At 43.6% G+C, this 17,801-nt stretch overlaps 1 protein-coding gene across 3 annotated transcripts in view; it reads left to right on the forward strand.

The window, feature by feature from the left end:
- Window positions 1–3,716: 3,716 nt before the first annotated feature.
- DDAH1 (dimethylarginine dimethylaminohydrolase 1) overlaps window positions 3,717–17,801 on the forward strand; it is a 134,456-nt gene continuing 120,371 nt past the window's right edge. Inside the window, exon 1 of one of the 3 annotated variants that reach the window (XM_041747718.1) lies at window positions 3,717–4,099. In XM_041747718.1, coding sequence (XP_041603652.1) covers window positions 3,797–4,099 — 303 coding nt within the window. In that variant the 5' untranslated portion in view covers window positions 3,717–3,796. Of the gene's footprint in view, window positions 4,100–4,631; window positions 4,798–15,825; window positions 15,875–17,801 lie in introns of those variants that run through there. The other 2 variants (XM_041747720.1, XM_041747719.1) reach the window with 2 other exon arrangements.

The following is a 17,801-nucleotide window of genomic DNA, read 5'->3' on the forward strand; positions in this document are numbered from 1 at the left end:
TGCTCAAGTGAGGAAACCTTAGCCTACCTCTCTACCTTTATTTACTCTTTTTCCCGTTGTACTCTAGAGCAGAACCCTGCTAGCTGTTTCTGTGACCTGCTTCCAATTCTTTCTCGGCCCACAGAAAAGTATATTTCCCAGCTCTTCCCTATAATTACAGTAGCTGTGTGACTGAGTTCTAGCCAGAGGAATATGAGCAGGGATGATATGTATGACTTCCTGGACTGGCCCATTAAGCCTCTCACACATGTTGCTATATGTTCTTTTCCTTTCTTTCAGCGTAAGGAAGGTGAGCATGGTGAGCTTGGATGCCATATTTTGAAGTGTTGGAGCCCCAAAATGGAAGAAGGCTGGATCCCTGCATGTTTCTGGGAGAAGAGTCAGGAACTAATCAGGAATGTCCATGTTAGATTTTAAGTGAACAAGAGATAAACTTATACCAGTTTTATGCCACTATATTTGTTGGGGTTGTTTGTTGTAGCAACTAGAGCTATCTTAACCGATATGTGTGTGAATCAAATTGATCTTTTATCCCTGGAACATGTGTCTGGCTTTTGCACATACTTTTCCTTAGAATTCTCATTTTCTCCTTCCAATTATTCACATCCTAAAAATTATTCAAGGCCTAAACCAAGTCCATTACCTCCAAGCATCTCTCTTCCACACCCACCAGCTGCAGTGATATCTCTTTCTCTCAATTCCTTTAGCACTTTGTTGTCTGTGCCTTTCATGTGCCCTTGTCATGGCTTCATTTTGGGATGTTGTGTTTTCCCAGTGAGGTTGTAAGCTCTTCAAGGTCAAGGATCATGTTTTTATGCTTCTTGTATGTCTCTGAAGTATGTAATATGGTGTTGTAGCTTGGGGATTTTCAATAAATATTTGTGGGAAAAATGAATTTATAAATGTATTAGGCTCAATAAAGTCTATATTCCTAAAAACAGTCCTTTATTACTCAAGCAGGAAGGCACGTAAACTATAATTTACTGGAGTTGGTGTTCTTTTTATTCCTTTCACCGACATATACAGTCTAACACTTTTGACAACTGCTTAGAGGAGACAGAAGGCATGCTTATCAAGTTTCAGATGACACAAAACTAGAGGTAATAAATAATGCACAAGATGACAGAATCAAAACTAGGCAAGTGGGAATGAAGCCGACAGCATTTAATAAGGATAACTACAAGATTAAAATTTTAAAAGCCAGCAGCCCAATTTCAGTATGGAAAGACATGGCTTTCACTTTTAATTAGCTGCTTGGGCTGACAGGAGCTCAGAGTGGTACACAGGACCCTACTCAAAGTTAGGCCTAGGGCACTGAGTGGCAGGCAAAATATTTAGGCTCTACAAGGGCACTGGCATGAAGTAAGGTCACTAGGTGGAGCCAATTGGAGGTGGATGGAGCCTCAACTTTGGGAAAAGGGGAGGAACAAAGTCCCATAAGTTAGCCAGGGCAAGCTCGGCACACCGGCTAGCTTTCAGCTGTAGCATTAATGAGAATCCCTGTCCGAGGCCACCATTAAGTGCTTTCTGACACTAAGCTAGTACCGATAGGACAGCCTGAGTCCCCTGAGAGTTTTGCCTTCGAAGTGGAACAAAAAGGGTCTTTAAAGGTTTGTTATTTTAATTTTAGCCTCATTCTCCTCTGTTAGGGTCAGAGCTATCCTTCAACTAAGACCCCTCACTTTTGAAGCTGAGAAACTCCTCATCATCTGGCATTTACATTCAAGTCACCTTTGAGATAGGGAGAGAAAGCAGAAGATCACATCTTTTCTGGGCTCAGCAGGGACAATCATTGCAGGATCCTCAGTTAGATCTGCGCCTAGAAATCTACATTTCCTAAAAACTGGAATCAGAAATCTGGCAAGAAGCCTGTGGCACAGGCCTTGGCACTAGATCATCAAAAAAGTGAATGCAATCTTAGGCGGTGTGAATAGAAGCCTAGCATCTGGAACAACGGTCCTGCTGTCATCTGTGCTGGTCACGACACACAGGAAGAACTGTTTCTATTCCAGTTACCATGATTTAAAGGGAAACAGGCGAACTGGTGTGTGTCAAAAGGAAGATAATCAGAATGTTGGAAACCCAATCACTTACTTATGTTTTGGTGGTTGGGGCTCAAGGCCTAGAAGGGGTCAAGATGGTGGATTGGATGGGAGGGTGGTGTCGGGCAGCATAGATATGAGAACTGTCTTCGGATAATGTGAATGCAGTCTTGTGAAAGAATACTAGCTTGTGAGGTAATGCAGAATTGGGACCAGTGGGTTTGAAGCCCCAAAAAGAAGACTTTAGCCATTATAGCTCTTGAAATGTAGAATATGCTTTTTAAGTAAGAGAGGTTTAAAATGTTCAAGTAAAGATCTGATGACTGTCATAGATGTTTTAGCTGGAATTCAGGACCTTTGGGTGGGAAGTTAGAGGATTTCTAAGGTCTCATTCAAATCTAATGGTCCATGATCTAATCAAACTGTAACTTAGAAATGTGCTACAGAATCTGAAGGAAAGAGAGTATTACCTGAGATTCTTTTGGCGTCTTTTCTTTTTTTAAATGAGACTTTTAAAAAAATATTTTATTTATTTATTCATGAGAGACACAGAGAGAGAGAGGCAGAGACACAGGCAGAGGGAGAAGCAGGCTCCACGCAGGGAGCCCGACGTGGGACTCGATCCCGGGTCTCCAGGATCACACACCCCGGGCCAAAGACAGGTGCTCAACCGCTGAGCCACCCAGGTGCCCCTGATTTGGTTTTTGAAGTGGGTCTTCCCCTCCAAAGAAACAGAACCCATGGATTATTTGATCTGCGATATGAACGGTGAGAAAAATAGTGCCATTAGGAAGGGAAAGGCACTCCCTGAGGTGTATAGAAAAAGAAACGTTCAACAAACACCGTGGGGAACGCCCGAGTCTGTGCAGGAGTGAAGGCAATGGCAGGGAGAAGGCTGGAGGCCCCTTTTCGCTGGTGACAAGAAGTTGTGATGCCCACGACACTGCGCAAGGGGAGAGCTCCGCTTGGTCTCTGCCTCCCCACGTCCGCAGGCCCTGGAGACCGACACACCAGAATCCCGTTGTTTGTGACAACTTATTGCCCTTGACATACTGGGAGTGTCTACATCTCTGTTCTTTGCTCCACGTGTGCTTTTGGACTCACAGACGGGAAGACACACCACATCCTTTGCATAATCTCAAGTCCCACCTGGGGTGAGGGGTCATCTGCAGGCTTGGGTGGGGAAAGCCTCTCACGCTAGGCACTGGGGGTGGTGCCGCGTGCTGCGCAGCCCCGGACCCAGAGGTCGGGGTATTCACCCACAAACACCCCGTCCCCTCCGCCCCGGCCCCTGACCGCCAGGAAGCCCTGCCCTGGCTCCGCTCCAGCCGCCGCACGGCGTCCACGCGCGCCCTGGGGTCGGTGCGCGGCGTGCGCGGTGTGCACCTGCGGCGGAACCCAGGTAACGTCGGTCGGGCGCCCCCCAGGCCCGCGCCCCCCGCCCCCGCCCCCGCCCCCCCCGCGCCCCGCGCCCCGCGCGTCCCCGGGCCCCGCTCCGCGTGCTGCGCTCGCCGCGGCCGCAGCGCCCCGGGCGCGGGGGGTGGGCGCGCGGGCTGCGCGCGGGCCGGCGCCGGGGCTCTGGGCATGCTCAGTGGCTCGGGCAGGGCTCCGGGCGCGAGCCGGGCTCCCTCGGCGCCGCATTCAGCCGCTGCCGAGGGAGCCGCCGGGCGCTGCAGGCTCGGCGCGCGCTGCCCGCGGGAGGCCCGGCCGCCGCCCCGCCGCCCCGCCGCCCCGCCGCCCCGCCGCCCCCGGCCATGGCAGCGCTCGGCCACCCCGCCGCCTTCGGCCGGGCCACCCACGCCGTGGTGCGGGCGCTGCCCGAGTCCCTGTGCCGGCACGCGCTCCGGCGCGCCCCGGGCGACGAGGTGGACTTCGCGCGCGCCGAGCGGCAGCACCAGCTGTACGTGGGCGTGCTGGGCAGCAAGCTGGGGCTGCAGGTGGTGCGGCTGCCGGCCGACGAGAGCCTGCCCGACTGCGCCTTCGTGGAGGACGTGGCTGTGGTGTGCGAGGAGACGGCCCTCATCACCCGGCCCGGGGCGCCCAGCCGGAGGAAGGAGGTAACGCCCGGCGACGCGAGGGCGCGGCCGGGGACGCCCCGGGCCCTCCCGCCGGACCGCGGGGCCCGCCCCGGCTCGGCCGCTACTTGGCTCTCGGGGGACAGGTTGCGTGAGAGACAGAGACAGAGACAGAGAGATAGGGACAGAGAGAGAGAGACAGAGAGAGAGACAGAGAGATAGGGACAGAGAGAGAGAGAGAGACAGAGATAGAGACAGAGAGACACAGAGACAGAGAGACAGAGAGATAGGGACAGAGAGAGACAGAGAGAGAGAGATAGAGACAGAGAGATAGGGACAGAGAGAGAGAGAGACAGAGAGATAGGGACAGAGAGAGAGAGAGAGAGAGATAGAGACAGAGAGATAGGGACAGAGAGAGAGAGAGACAGATAGAGACAGAGAGATAGGGACAGAGAGAGACAGAGAGAGACAGAGAGAGAGATAGGGACAGAGAGAGACAGAGAGACAGAGAGATAGGGACAGAGAGAGACAGGGAGACAGAGACAGAGAGACAGAGACAGAGACAGAGACACAGAGACAGAGAGACAGAGACAGAGAGAGACAGAGACAGAGAGACAGAGAGAGAGAGAGACAGAGACAGAGAGACGGGGGCGGGGAGCTCACTGCTCACGCCTCCCGCTGCCGGCAGCTTGGGCGCCTCCCAGACGCCCCGAAGGAGCGTGGTTGTGCGACTCCGGCAGGTGGGTGGGGCGGGGACTCCACCGCGCAGGCGTTTTCATTTGCGGAGACGAAGCTGTTGTGAAGACCGCGCAACTCGGAGCGCCCCCGGGGAGCGGGGCGGGGAGGGTCGCGGCTCGGGCGGGGAGGGGGGGCCCCCGGGAGGACTCCGGGGGTCGGCGCTGGCTGGTGACCCTGAAGCCCTCAGGTCCTGCCCACGGCTCCGGGGCCGGCCCGGCCGGCTCATCGGGTGTCGGCGCCCACAGACCTGGGGCGCCCGAGTTACTTTTTAGGGACCGCAAGTGAGTCCGGCCGAGAGGGACGCGAGCCAGGAGGGCGGTTGTTCCTGAGCCGCAGGCTGGGTGTGAAGCGTTGTACCGGGTGTAGGGTGTTGGGTGTGTGCGGCTGTGCGTTCAGCCAGAAGTGGTGGTTTCACAAATTCCATGATTTTTACTCTTCTGTGTTTGTAAGCTTATAGCGATTAGAGCTTGTTGGGGTCTCGAGGCAAACTGACTACTTTTGCAGGTTGTGAAAATGGCTGTGATGGCTTTAAACCCAGGGCAGGTTAGTGGCGAGAGACGAGAGAGGAGAATGGATTTAAAATGCCATCTGGCTTGGGGTTCCCCCTATTGCCAGGCTAAAAGCCCAGGCTCAAGACTCACAGTTTCTATTGGCATCAAGTGGCATGGCAAGAAGCTGGTGGTTTCTTTCAAATTTGGACGGTTAGGGATTACCCCCACCCCCTTATTTTGCCTCTGTTCCATGCACACTGGAAACGCCTCATAGAGCTTATAGTTAATATTTGTTTATTCCGCACAAACATCACTACTTAGTTGATCAAACCATACATGAGCTGAGAGAAGAGCATATTGCATTTGTTTCTCCCTGAGACAGTTCAGCTTTTGTTCGCCCTGCCTTAGCAGAAAACAAGAAGACAAGAAGGTCCCATTCTCTTTACCTTTTCTTTCCTTTGCCACACCTTTGGGTTGGTGAGATGGCCCCCCTGTTTTAAACTGATCAGCATATAACCAACCCTATTTGAGTACTTCCTAGTGTGTCGTAGGCCATATGGCACAACTGTGTCGTGCCTTTCGAAATGGTGCTCATTTGATGAGGGTAGTCCAGCGTCCTGTCAAGAGACTGTCGCATGTTTAATCATCCATTTCATTTTATTCCTATAATAAAACCTTCCAAATTTTGGCCTTCCTGATACTAAAGTAAGCACTGATATTTCTCCCCTGTCAGATTTTGAGGCATACGTTTTAAATTGGCTTCACTCTTATATTAATCCGGTGGCCTTCTGCCCGGAGGCCAGAGGCCACTTGATATAGTGGATAGGAACACCAGACTGCATCCAATTCTGTGACCTTGGGGAGTGTCTCTTGCCTCATTTTTCTCACCTGAAAAGTGGACATAATACCTATTTCCTAAAGTTATTGTAATAAATTTATTAATCCATCTGAAATTTATAGGATAGGACATTTCATGAATGATGGTCATTAGTGTTTACCTAACAGTAGGTCATGGAAGATTTATTTCTTTTTGAGCAGTAGGAAGTCTACTATGTACTGATGTAGTTACAGTGATATTTCCCCTTCCCACAGTGAAGGGGCGTCATCTTCACCCCTTAGGATCCTCGCGATCTGTCCTAATCTGCTACGTAGCACTTCTTCCCAGCTTGCGCTTTCTACAGGCTCATGTTATCTCCCCAAAACGCCTTTGCCGTGGCACATGATCTGAATCAGCAGAGGAACAGACCTTTCAGCCAGAGAGAGAAATATGGGCAGTTGTGTCGGATGGGGTAGTCTGGAAAAGCAGGGCTATGTAGGTTAACCAACACTCTTTGAAATCTGTCACATCTGCAGTTCACTGGCTTAGTTGTTGAGTGAATAAATGAATTAATGAAATGCTAACTAATATTAACGAGCTGATAATAATTACTTCAAGGACCTCTTTGGACTGTTGTATATATTTTTCATGTGACACCTGCCTCACTAACTGAAATTCCACAATAATCAAGGCATTATATTAAGATTATTTATACTATTTCTTTGCCTTCTGTCTCCTTTGTTTTTTTTTATTATTTTTTTAAGATTTTATTTATTTATTCATCAGAGACACAGAGCGAAATAGAGAGAGGCAGAGACACAGGCAGGGGGAGAAGCAGGCTCCATGCAGGGAGCCAGATGTGGGACTTGATCTGGGTCTCCAGGATCACAACCCCAGGCCGAAGGTGGCACTAAACTGCTGAGCCACCCAGGCTGCCCCAGCCTTCTGTCTCCTTATGCTCCATTCCATTCTCCATGTTGTAGAGTCCAAGTCTTTAAGCTGGTTTTTCTAAAACTCAAATCTTTTTTTTTTTTAAGACTTTATTTATTTATTCACAAGAGACTCACAGAGTGAGTGAGAGAGGCACAGACATAGGCAGAGGGAGAAGCAGGATCCATGCAGGGAGCCCGATGTAGAACTTGATCCTGGGACTCCAGGATCACACCCTGGGTGGAAGGCAAGCGCTCAGTTGCTGAGCCACCCAGGCATCCCTCTAAAACTCAAATCTGATCCTGTCCTGCACTGATGAAACTTCTTGAAGAACCTCCATTAAGCTTGATACACCCATTGAGCTGGACTCTGCTTGCCTTTCTAGCTTCATTTGCATCTCTGACCCTACCGGAGTGCCTCCCAACCCTTTGGCTCAAGCCAAGTTCTCTCACTAAAGCTCACCATGCTCTTCTTTTGTAGGCAGACATTTCTCCTTTGTCTGGGACATTCTTCCTCTTTTCCTCTTCTCCATTTTACCTAGCTGTTCCTATTCGTGCATCACGTCTCAGTTTACTATTATCATTAATGTTATTAGCTAATCTCAATTGGTTGCTTGCCACTTGCAAAACATAGTATCAGATTTATGACCTAGATTCCATTGAATGGCCACATCAACTCTTTGAGTTCAGTACTATCATTATTCTTTTAAAATTGATAGAACTGAGGCTTAGAGAGATTCAACACCTTGGCCAAAGTTATAGGATGGAACCAGTGAAACCAGAACTTGAACTCAGTTTGTAGAACTCTAAAGCTCTAGTCATAATCATTGTGATACTGAACAAGCAAGCATGGATTGGTCCACCTTTTATGAGCACCTGTAACTCTCTGCACTTCCTTCTGTGATATATTTCATACCATATGATAATAGCCTGTTTTACCTTTCTGTATCCCCCCACTATTATGAAAACTGTCAGGACCAGGATCACATCTGCATTCTTTAACATTTTATTCCCAAGATTTTGCACATAAGAGTCGTGCAGCATATATTTTGTTGAGCAGGTGTGTCCATGAGTTTAGATCAGTCTTAGGTTTCCTTGCTTATGACATATTTGGTGTTTTGCAAGCAGAAGTTTCATTACAAGTGCAGGTGATTTATAACTGTTTTTCTCTTCCTCTGCTTTTCTCTGTCTCTGTCTTTTGTTATTTTGCTTGTTTTTTTTTTTTAATAAAAATCCTGCGAAATTCCTTCTTTATCAAAACATCATGTTATATTTGGTGACTTTTCTTCCTTGAAAGAAAGGACTGAGAACCAAACTCAAGAAAGTAATCCTTCTGTGAAAGCCACAATGGGACCTCCCAATATTAATAAAATACAGGTGCTGTCTGCAGGAAGTGTAAGTTTTAGTGAAGAAAACTGTGTGTACAGAGTCAGCAAATAATGTTAATTGTCTCTTAACTCTGTGTCTTCACTAGCAGGAATATTTTAATGTTTAATACTTTAAAGACAAACTAGCTTTGAGAACCAATCATATTTTAAATGAATTCAGCTTAATTTTAGAAGGAAAAAAGTCAACTTATAAGTGTCAACATCCTGTAAACAAATATCTAAGACTTCAAGAAAGACAACAGAGTGTGAGGATTGGGTTTTATTTATTTATTAAAGATTTTATTTATTTATTCATGAGAGACACACAGAGAGAGGCAGAGACATAGGCAGAGAGAGAAGCAGGCTCCATGCTTCTCCCCTATGTGGGACTCGATCCCGGAACTCCGGGATCAGGCCCTGGGCCAAAGGCAGGCACTTAACCACTGAGCCACCCAGGCATCCCAGAATTGGGTTTAAAAAAAAAATTAAAAATTTTGGATATATTAAATTCAGAAGGTTCAAGAGGATAGATAGGTGATGAAAGTAAGTCTCCCTGCCCTTGTACCTGACTTACCCAGCTCCCTTCCTTAGAGGCAAATGCTAATACCAATTTCTTGATTTTCCTTCCAGAAAGTTTTTAGTACCTAATAAATGATTAACTGACAAAGGTTACTCAAGCAAAATTATAAAGTAAATCCTATGCCCTTTTGCCCCTCTTTCAGAGTCATTTCATCCTTTCCTAGGTACCAAGGATTAGTATGAGGGATATTCTGTCTAGGAGAAAAAAACACACAAACTCATTCTCACAAGGTAGTAATGGCCTTAATTATCCTTTCCTGGATCATTTGTATTTTTAGGGACCTCTTTAGGAAGAAGGCAATGCATTGCACAAGGTAATAAATACCAAAAGTGGAAGTAGACATCAAGGTAGGGACATGGAGGCATAAATGAAAGGCGTGAGCAATTCTTACTTAGGTAGGAATTCCCCTTTTATTGGAGCACTTAACTATTTGGACCTACATATTTTGGCCCTGGGTTTATTCTTTGGTTAGGCTAAAGGCATAACCCTGTTGATCGTAGAAGCAAGATGAGCATCAAGACCAGGTCTAATGATTAGCTAACATGTGCCAAATTGTGTGTGTGTGTGTGTGTGTGTGTGTGAATTGCAAAAGATGGTATTATTATTATTATTATTAACTCTATTTAAAAGAAGGAAACTGAGGCTCAGGTAACCAGAGTTAAGTAAGTTGTCCAAAGACACACAGCTAATAAATGACAAAACTGAGGTTTTCATGAATATGTGAAGGTCATTTTTGCTTGAAGTGCTTGTAGCCAGTTGTGGTTAATCATAACAACACAATCAATACAAAATAACTACCCTAATCCCCTTTTTATGCAACTAACAATATGCAGATCTCAGTTGGATATTAACAAAGTGAATGTTTTACTTCCCTCCTCTTATAAATGAGAGTAGATTGTTTTCATTTTAGTTAAATAATAATAATCTGACTATTTACATGAAACCTCAGAATTCAGTAGGCACAATTTGTGCAGAATTGTATCTTATTTACCAGCGGACTGGATGATTGCTTTTTAAAATGCACACATTTCCTCAAACTTCTTTTTAACATCAGGTGAGAAAACTGCCCTAAGCCATAATTAGAATTTACTCTTACTTTTCACCAAGATAGAAAGTAAATGTGCTGGAGGCTCTTTACATGGCAGCAGATTAACGGCTCTTGATAAATCATCACCCCCAACTGGTTAGAACAACTGCTCCCTTTCAGGATGTTTCTTTTTTGACTCTACTTGGCCCTGGAAAAAAAATGTTTGTAAATTGATATGTCTTGGAAACTAGAGTGCATCTATTAAATATGCAATCTATTCCCATGCAGTTGATCTTGAAAGCCTTGAAAATAAAGAACATAATGATGAGTAGGGAGTGACTTCTATTAGATACTGTTAGCTGAAAATGAGCTTTCTGCAGAGATTCCTAGGATCATTAGAGAATCATTATAAGACTAAGAAGGCAGAGATGGATCTCTTATAATTCAGATATGCTGGAAAATTGCTTTTGCATGTATTTAAATTCTTGTTGAGCTCAGATTTCTTCAAAATTAGTTTTATTATAGTAATGGTAGGTATCCATCCATTAATATAAGCCACAACACAGAAGTCTACTTAAGACTTTTGAACAAGACCTTCTGTTGCTTTTGAATCATGCATAAATTATTCATGGCCTCTTATGAATCTCAGCATAAATTTGGAGATGCATGTTTAAAAAATGAGTGTTGGTTATTGTTTATTTTATGGGCATTTGCTATTAAAATCTAGAATGACTTGAAGAAGCCTCATTTTCTAACTAGAGAGTTGGACGCATGATAGAGTTCATTCCCTTACTCAAGGGGTATCATGATTAAAGGGAAAATAACTGAAATGTTTAAAAGACAAAGAAAAGTTTCATTCATATCTTATGCAGAACGTGGTGTGTTGTTCATCCCAGATAGTCAATAAATATTTATTTACCAAAGCTAAATCCCCGATGTTCCATCAAAATGCTCCCCTGACCTTTAAAGTTAGCTTTTATAGCTTTCCCTAAACTGATATTAGGTATTAAATCTGTTAGTGTTCTCAGGCTCATTTCATAAGCAGAGATTTTTCATCCAAATGGACAAGCAGGAGTAATCTCAAACAACAAATCCCATTTAAAAATGTGTGCATGTGGGATCCCTGGGTGGCGCAGCAGTTTGGCGCCTGCCTTTGGCCCGGGGTGCGATCCTGGAGACCCGGGATCGAGTCCCACATCGGGTTCCCGGTGCATGGAGCCTGCTTCTCCCTCTGCCTGTGTCTCTGCCTCTCTCTCTCTCTCTGTGACTATCGTAAATAAATAAAATAAATCTTTTAAAAAAAATGTGTGCATGTAATGCCATCCTAGATCCCTTCATCATTGTCAAACAATTTAATAATGTACATTGTCTTCCTGAAGCTGAATGCTAAAGGAGCAGTAGCATCACATACAAAGAATAAATAACCAGACTTTAAATTCCAGTTTCTAAATGTTTAGGTCATCCAAGCAAGGTATAACCAGAAACTAGCAAGCAGAGTACAAAGATGAAAGTCCATGTTATTATAGGTTTAATTTTGCCCAACAAATCAATGTGGGCAAACCTGACTTAGTTTTTGTTAGCAAATTAAAGACAACACAACTTTTAAGCTGCTTTTGCAACTGGATGGGCTTATAGGGGTAAATTGTCGTTATTGTGGAGATGCATGCATCAACATTTTGCTTGATTGCAGTGTGTGTAATTAAATAAACCTTTGCCTTAATTTAAAAATATTTTAATATTTTGATTTCTTTGTTCTCGTTTAAGAAATATTAAAGTTTTTTAATTTGCTTATGGTACTAATTATGAAAGCCATGATTGCATTAAAAATGACTGTACTTTTGAAGGTAAAGGAACAATAGTTGTATCATTACTATATGTTTGTGCATTCATGAACTGTCTGCTACATGCCAGACCCAATGTTTGGTGCTAGGGAGATATAGCTGAATTAGATACCACTGCTGCACTCAGGATCTCACAATTCACTAGGGAAACAGGCTGGTGGCAGATGCTTGCAGAACAAGGGGGCGGTTTTCATGACAGTGTTCTGAGTAGTGCGATAGAAGCTCCAGGAGGTGTGTCTTACCCACATCAGGACTTCTCAGAAGAAGAGAATATTGAGCTAGAAGTAACCAGGAAAGGCAGAGAGGCAGCCTTCCAGAGACAGCACTATGAAATAGGTTGAGGGTGGGCAGCCCTGGTGGCCCAGCGGTTTAGCACCACCTTTAGCCCAGGGTGTGATCCTGGAGACCATGAATCTAGTCCCACATTGGGCTCCCTGCATGGAGCCTGCTTCTCCCTCTCTCTCTCTCTCTCTCTCTCTCTCTCTCTCTCTATCTCTCTCTTTGTCTCTCTGTCTCATGAATAAATACATAAAAAATCTTAAAAAAGTTGAGGGCAACAGTTCAGGAAAAAGTAATTTCATTAACATTGAGAAGGATGTAGGATTGAAAAAAGACTGCCTGTGCCCTCTCAGACTCTGAGATTTTGGTTATCTAGTTTCAGGTTCACCAAGAAGACTACCTCCTTAACTATATTTCCTGTTTTGAGCCTAAAGGGATTTGATGCCCTAGCATACCCTATTCCTAATTGTCTACTCCAAATCTGAGACTTATTTCTTGAGGTTGCTAGAATGCTATTTTGCAGGGGCAGTAATTTTTCCTCTGTGGCCCCAAATTTGACACATTAGGATGTACCAGGCAAACCTGGCATCCCATAGTATATAGTTATATATAACATTAACCGTGTCAATGGCAGTAAGAGAAAATTTTCCTCTTTGCTGTTGAAATGTGTTCTTTATTCACAAATCTTTCCACCTTGGCAGTAGACATTAGTGAATCTCACACTAACAATAAATCAAGGACAGCCTAAAGTAAGTATATATCTCTTATGGGTCAATTTTTTTAAGATTATATTTATTTGTTTGTGAGAGACACACAGAGAGAGACAGAGATACAGGTAGAAGGAGAAGCAGGCTTCCCACAGGGAGCCCAGTGCAGGATTCCATGCCAGGACCCTGGGATCACGACCTGAGCCAATGGCAGACACTCAACTACTGAGCCACCCAGGTGCCCCTCATGGGTTAAATTTTATGTGTGCTGTGAAAGGCAACATGGTACAGGTATAGCACTGTTCTAGGAGTGGGACACTGGTTTTGATTTTTTGCAGTAATATGAATATCTAATATACTTTCCAGTTTGGAGATGCTGTACTTTCTTCCTGGATCTTAGGTCATGTTGGGATGGGACGTGGAGGGTGGGAAAGGGATAAGGAGATGTGGAAAAACTTATGGGGCAATGATGATAACTTACATTTGTGAGATGGGATTAGAGTTTGATGAAGAAAAAATACTGGATTTTGTTCAACCTGAAACATTATGCTTGTCCTTACTTAACTAACCAATCAAATTCCTGCCTTGCTAGTAACAACCCATTATGAGATAAAGTTTAATTTCCTAACTCTATTTCAAAAGCCCAGCTTACTCAATGATTTATAGCATATTTGATAAGTAATTTTTGTTTAGAAAACTTAGACAAAAGCCATTGGAAGTTTAACATCCCTAGACCCACATAATTTCTGTCATCACATGACTTTCATCAGTGTCTGCTAGTTGATGTTTCTGTGGTAAATGTGAATCAGGGATCCCTGGGTGGCACAGCAGTTTGGCACCTGCCTTTGGCCCAGGGCGCGATCCTGGAGACCCAGGATCGAATCCCACATCGGGCTTCCGGTGCATGGAGCCTGCTTCTCCCTCTGCCTGTGTCTCTGCCTCTCTCTCTGTGTGTGTGTGACTATCATAAAATAAATAAATAAATAAATGTGAATCAGTGGCTTGAACAAATGGAGAGCAAGTGAATGTGAAGTATGTACTGGAAATTGTTTTTTTAATTAGAACTAAAAGTCTTGTCTTGCTCATGGCAATTCTTTCTTGTAAACCCTCCATACATATGTGTTGATTTCCATTCCCAGTGCTAAACTCTGAGTTTTGTTTTCAAAATTTTGACTTTTGTCTTCCCAAACTGCATAGTTATTTTTCTGAATAAAGAGAAAGAAAGATACTCATTGAAATGTAGCCTTTCTGGAGTTAGGAGTTATTGATGTAATTATTTTTAAAATTTGGAGATATGCTTGTGGTAAACTTAGACATTTTTTGTCTGAAATTATTCAAAGAGCTGAAATTAGCTAATTTAATCTTGGTACAGTTAAAAGATAATAATGGAAGAAAAAGACATCCATTTTATTCTTTTAATTACTATTATTAATTCTGGGGTCATGGGGAACCATCATTTCACAAAGAAAGAATAATATAACTACACTTTGGCTTTGGGTCATATTTTAGGCCACTTGTGATATAAACATATTTTCCAATTCAAGAGTTTTGTGTGGAGAAATTTAAATCTAGTGCTGTATTTTTTTTTTTTTTTTTTTTTAGTGCTGTATTTTGAGGCACTCAAACCATTTTGCTCTTGCTTTTGGTATTCTTCTAATTTTCTTTATGCTATCTTAGTCCTTCATCAGGGGCCTAGGTTTTCCATCTCCCATTCTGCAGAAAATATGGTGCTGAGAGAAAGAGGGACCCTAGTTGCAAAGGGCACGGATTTCTTCGTTTTTATGTTATTCTCAAACTAAACATCTCTGAAGCTTTAGGCCTCCCCTACTCTCCAGGCTTTCGCAGGCCACCCCACATATGCAGTGAATAGAGCACAGCTTCAAGACGAGGCTTTTTATGCAGTTGTGTGTGTGCATGTTTTCAAAGTGCTGCTCGCCACTTTTACCATAGAGAGGTCATGAAATCAATTTAGTGGGTCATGACCGGCCCTTTTATTTTTATTGTAACAAAATTAATAGAAAATGTCAGAGTGCACTGCAGCATGATAAGATAAATAAAATGTCATGAAACTTTTTTCTTTGTATACATATGTGTTTCTATGTTTACTAATTACATGTATAAAATATGTTTCTTACTATAGGTCACTGCCAAAGAAAGGTGTGAAAACCCACTCTATCTCCTTCAATTTGATTGTACCTCTCAGCCTCATTATGAAAATTCTCGAGTACCATGCCGGTTGTCCAGTTGGGATCCGGGAATCATGGTCAAAATCCCTAACTGTTTCTCTATGTATATCAAGTCATGCTTGATTTCTGTTTGCGTAGGTTGGAAATGGAACCTTCTGGCTATTTAGAACCCTGTCTTTTGGGGGTGGTGGTGAAGCTTAATTGAGGAACAATAGGAGGAAATGTCAACTCCATCATTTGCTAGAAGCTGATTCTCCTTTGGTGACATTCTAAACCAGTTAAGGGAAGATTACATTGATTAAGACAGGCAAGCATAGTTTCCATTTGAACTGGCATCTTTTTCCTTTTTTTGCAAGTAGATTCTGTGGTGGGAATACACAATTGAATCACTGAACAAATTGCATCCAGAGGGGTTGACTTCTGCATTTTCCTACCGGCAGCCTCCAGATGGAAGCTGAGATCTGCAATGACCTCAGAAAGCCTGTGTCCAATGTTAGGATTTTCATTGCATTAGGGGATGGAAACTCAGGAGTTTTTTTTTTTTCCTCAAGAACCCCAGAATGTGTCAAAACACAGAATGTCCTAAAACATAATTATAATGTTTATGTCATTCTCAGACCACTCCCTAAGGGCCTAGAAGGGACCTTAAAAATCACTGGTATCACCATTTTTCTTTCACACTCTGCAACACTAAATATGTGTAAATCCAGCCTTTACAGAAGAATGCCCAAAGGAAATTTAATTTTCTTCCCCAGGTAACCCATTTCAGCAGTATTTGTGAGCATTGGTGCTCATGAAGTATGAGTCATTGGAACTGACGTACCAGTTGGGGTTCATTCTGACAAAGTGTATTTGGTGAGTAACAAGTTAGTCTGTGATTACAAGGAAACAGAGCATCTGACTTTCCGTGGTAACCCCCCCTTTGCACAGCTGAGCAGTCTAGTACTAAGAGTGGAGTGTACTCTCTCACACCTGCTCTTTTGTCCGCGTCTAAAGGAGTGTTTTGAAGATTTTGGTAAAAGAATAATATTAGAGGAAAACAGCACGGCGGTGACTGGGGAAATTGTGTGTTTGTTGGGAAATGCCTTGGAGTTGTGCATCTTGGAGCCATATTAGAAAAAAATGGATAATGCATTTGTCATGTCCATGACGGCATTTATCTTTGTGATCACTGAGTTGGATAACTGAAGCCTCTGAGTGGTTTGCAAAAAAACTGAGGATGAATATTGCTTCTAAACTAGTCCCGAGAGAAAAGCTTCTTGGGAGGAGAAGGAATAGTGATTTAGCTTAGAACATTTTTTTTGAAAGTAAATGCAGAAAAACATACAAGCTATAGCCCACTGGCCTCAGTGTGGCTGAGGGCTCAATTATGATTCGATCCACGCTCCCTGAAACATTCGGCCTGCCCTGAGGTCAGCCTAATGACTAGAAATTCTGTGAATGTAACAGCTACTGTCCCTTGGACTGTTTTAAACACACACACACACACACACACACACACACACACACACACACACAGAGTTTATACACATTCAGCATCAAGTTTGGATAAAATCAGTTTTCTAACAATGCCTTCCTTGTGAATAGTGCTTGGTAATAATGCAAGTCATCAAAACCGATTAGAGGGATTCCTGAGTTATATTATTTTGGCAGACCACTAGCCAGGAGAAATATTTTTTTTAAATGAATTCTGCTTTTACAGTGGGCTCTTTCAGCCTGTAATCACCTCCATGTTACCCTTCCTTCCTCTTGATTTCACCCTTTTTTGGAGCTCTCAATGGAGGAGAAAGAGTGTATACAGTTCCTGGAGCTTTCTTACCCTTCTTTCCTTTCTTCTTGTTGAGGAGTTCCTGTAACACCATGAATTTTTCCTTTTATTCTGAATCTGGATAGTGATTTTCAAATTACCAGTTTCAACTCGTAAGTCAATCATAAAGTCCGCCTAGTGGGTCACTCTGCCTTTTGTTTGTTCTTGTAAATGAACTAGAATTGAAAATACCAGAGTACATGCATTACCCATAAGATAGCCGGTTATTGTTTCATTTATACACATACACACATACATTTTCCTTGTGTGTTGTGGATGGTGATGTAAGGTGTATTTCTTGCTGTGAGACATTGCCATTGAAATCTACTTATCTAGGACACCAAGATAAAACTTAAATAAGTACTAACACTGGCTTTTATTGACATTCTTTGCTGTTTGCAGGAACAATAGAATTTTGACATGTGTCAAAGGCACTGACTTTCATTGAACAAATAGGCAATTTGTCTCATTTTATTACCTAGTAGGAAGGTAAAGCCACTTGTATAAATGCAGCAAAATGCAGGAGATGGAAAGGAAGAGAAGAAAAACAAACAGTGTAGATAGTGAGTTTGGGGTTCTTCCCAGGAAGTAGGCATTTTCAAATATCAAGGACTCCTTCACATAAATGCTGTAGAGTATTTCCATACACTTAGACACGGTATCTTCATTTGTAAACCAAACTAGGATGGTGTGTTACTATAGGCCAGGATAGCAGGTGTTGAGAAAGCACACCTATTGTTAAAAGGGCCACATTAGAGCCCAGTACATTTTTACATTTTGTTGACCCCAGCCTCGCTTCCACTGATACTCCTTTCCCCTACTCCCCCCTAATTTGCCTACCTGCATCTTCAGCTTGCCCCACTCCCTATATCCATCCTCACTTGAAGCACTTCATGCCAGATCATCTCAGGTGCCTCAATCATTGTCATTCCCAGCATATACACCTCTCACACAAAGTCTGGTACCCAGAGACAC

Source organism: Vulpes lagopus, chromosome 3 (assembly GCF_018345385.1).
Source record: "Vulpes lagopus strain Blue_001 chromosome 3, ASM1834538v1, whole genome shotgun sequence".
Taxonomy (NCBI): domain Eukaryota; kingdom Metazoa; phylum Chordata; class Mammalia; order Carnivora; family Canidae; genus Vulpes; species Vulpes lagopus.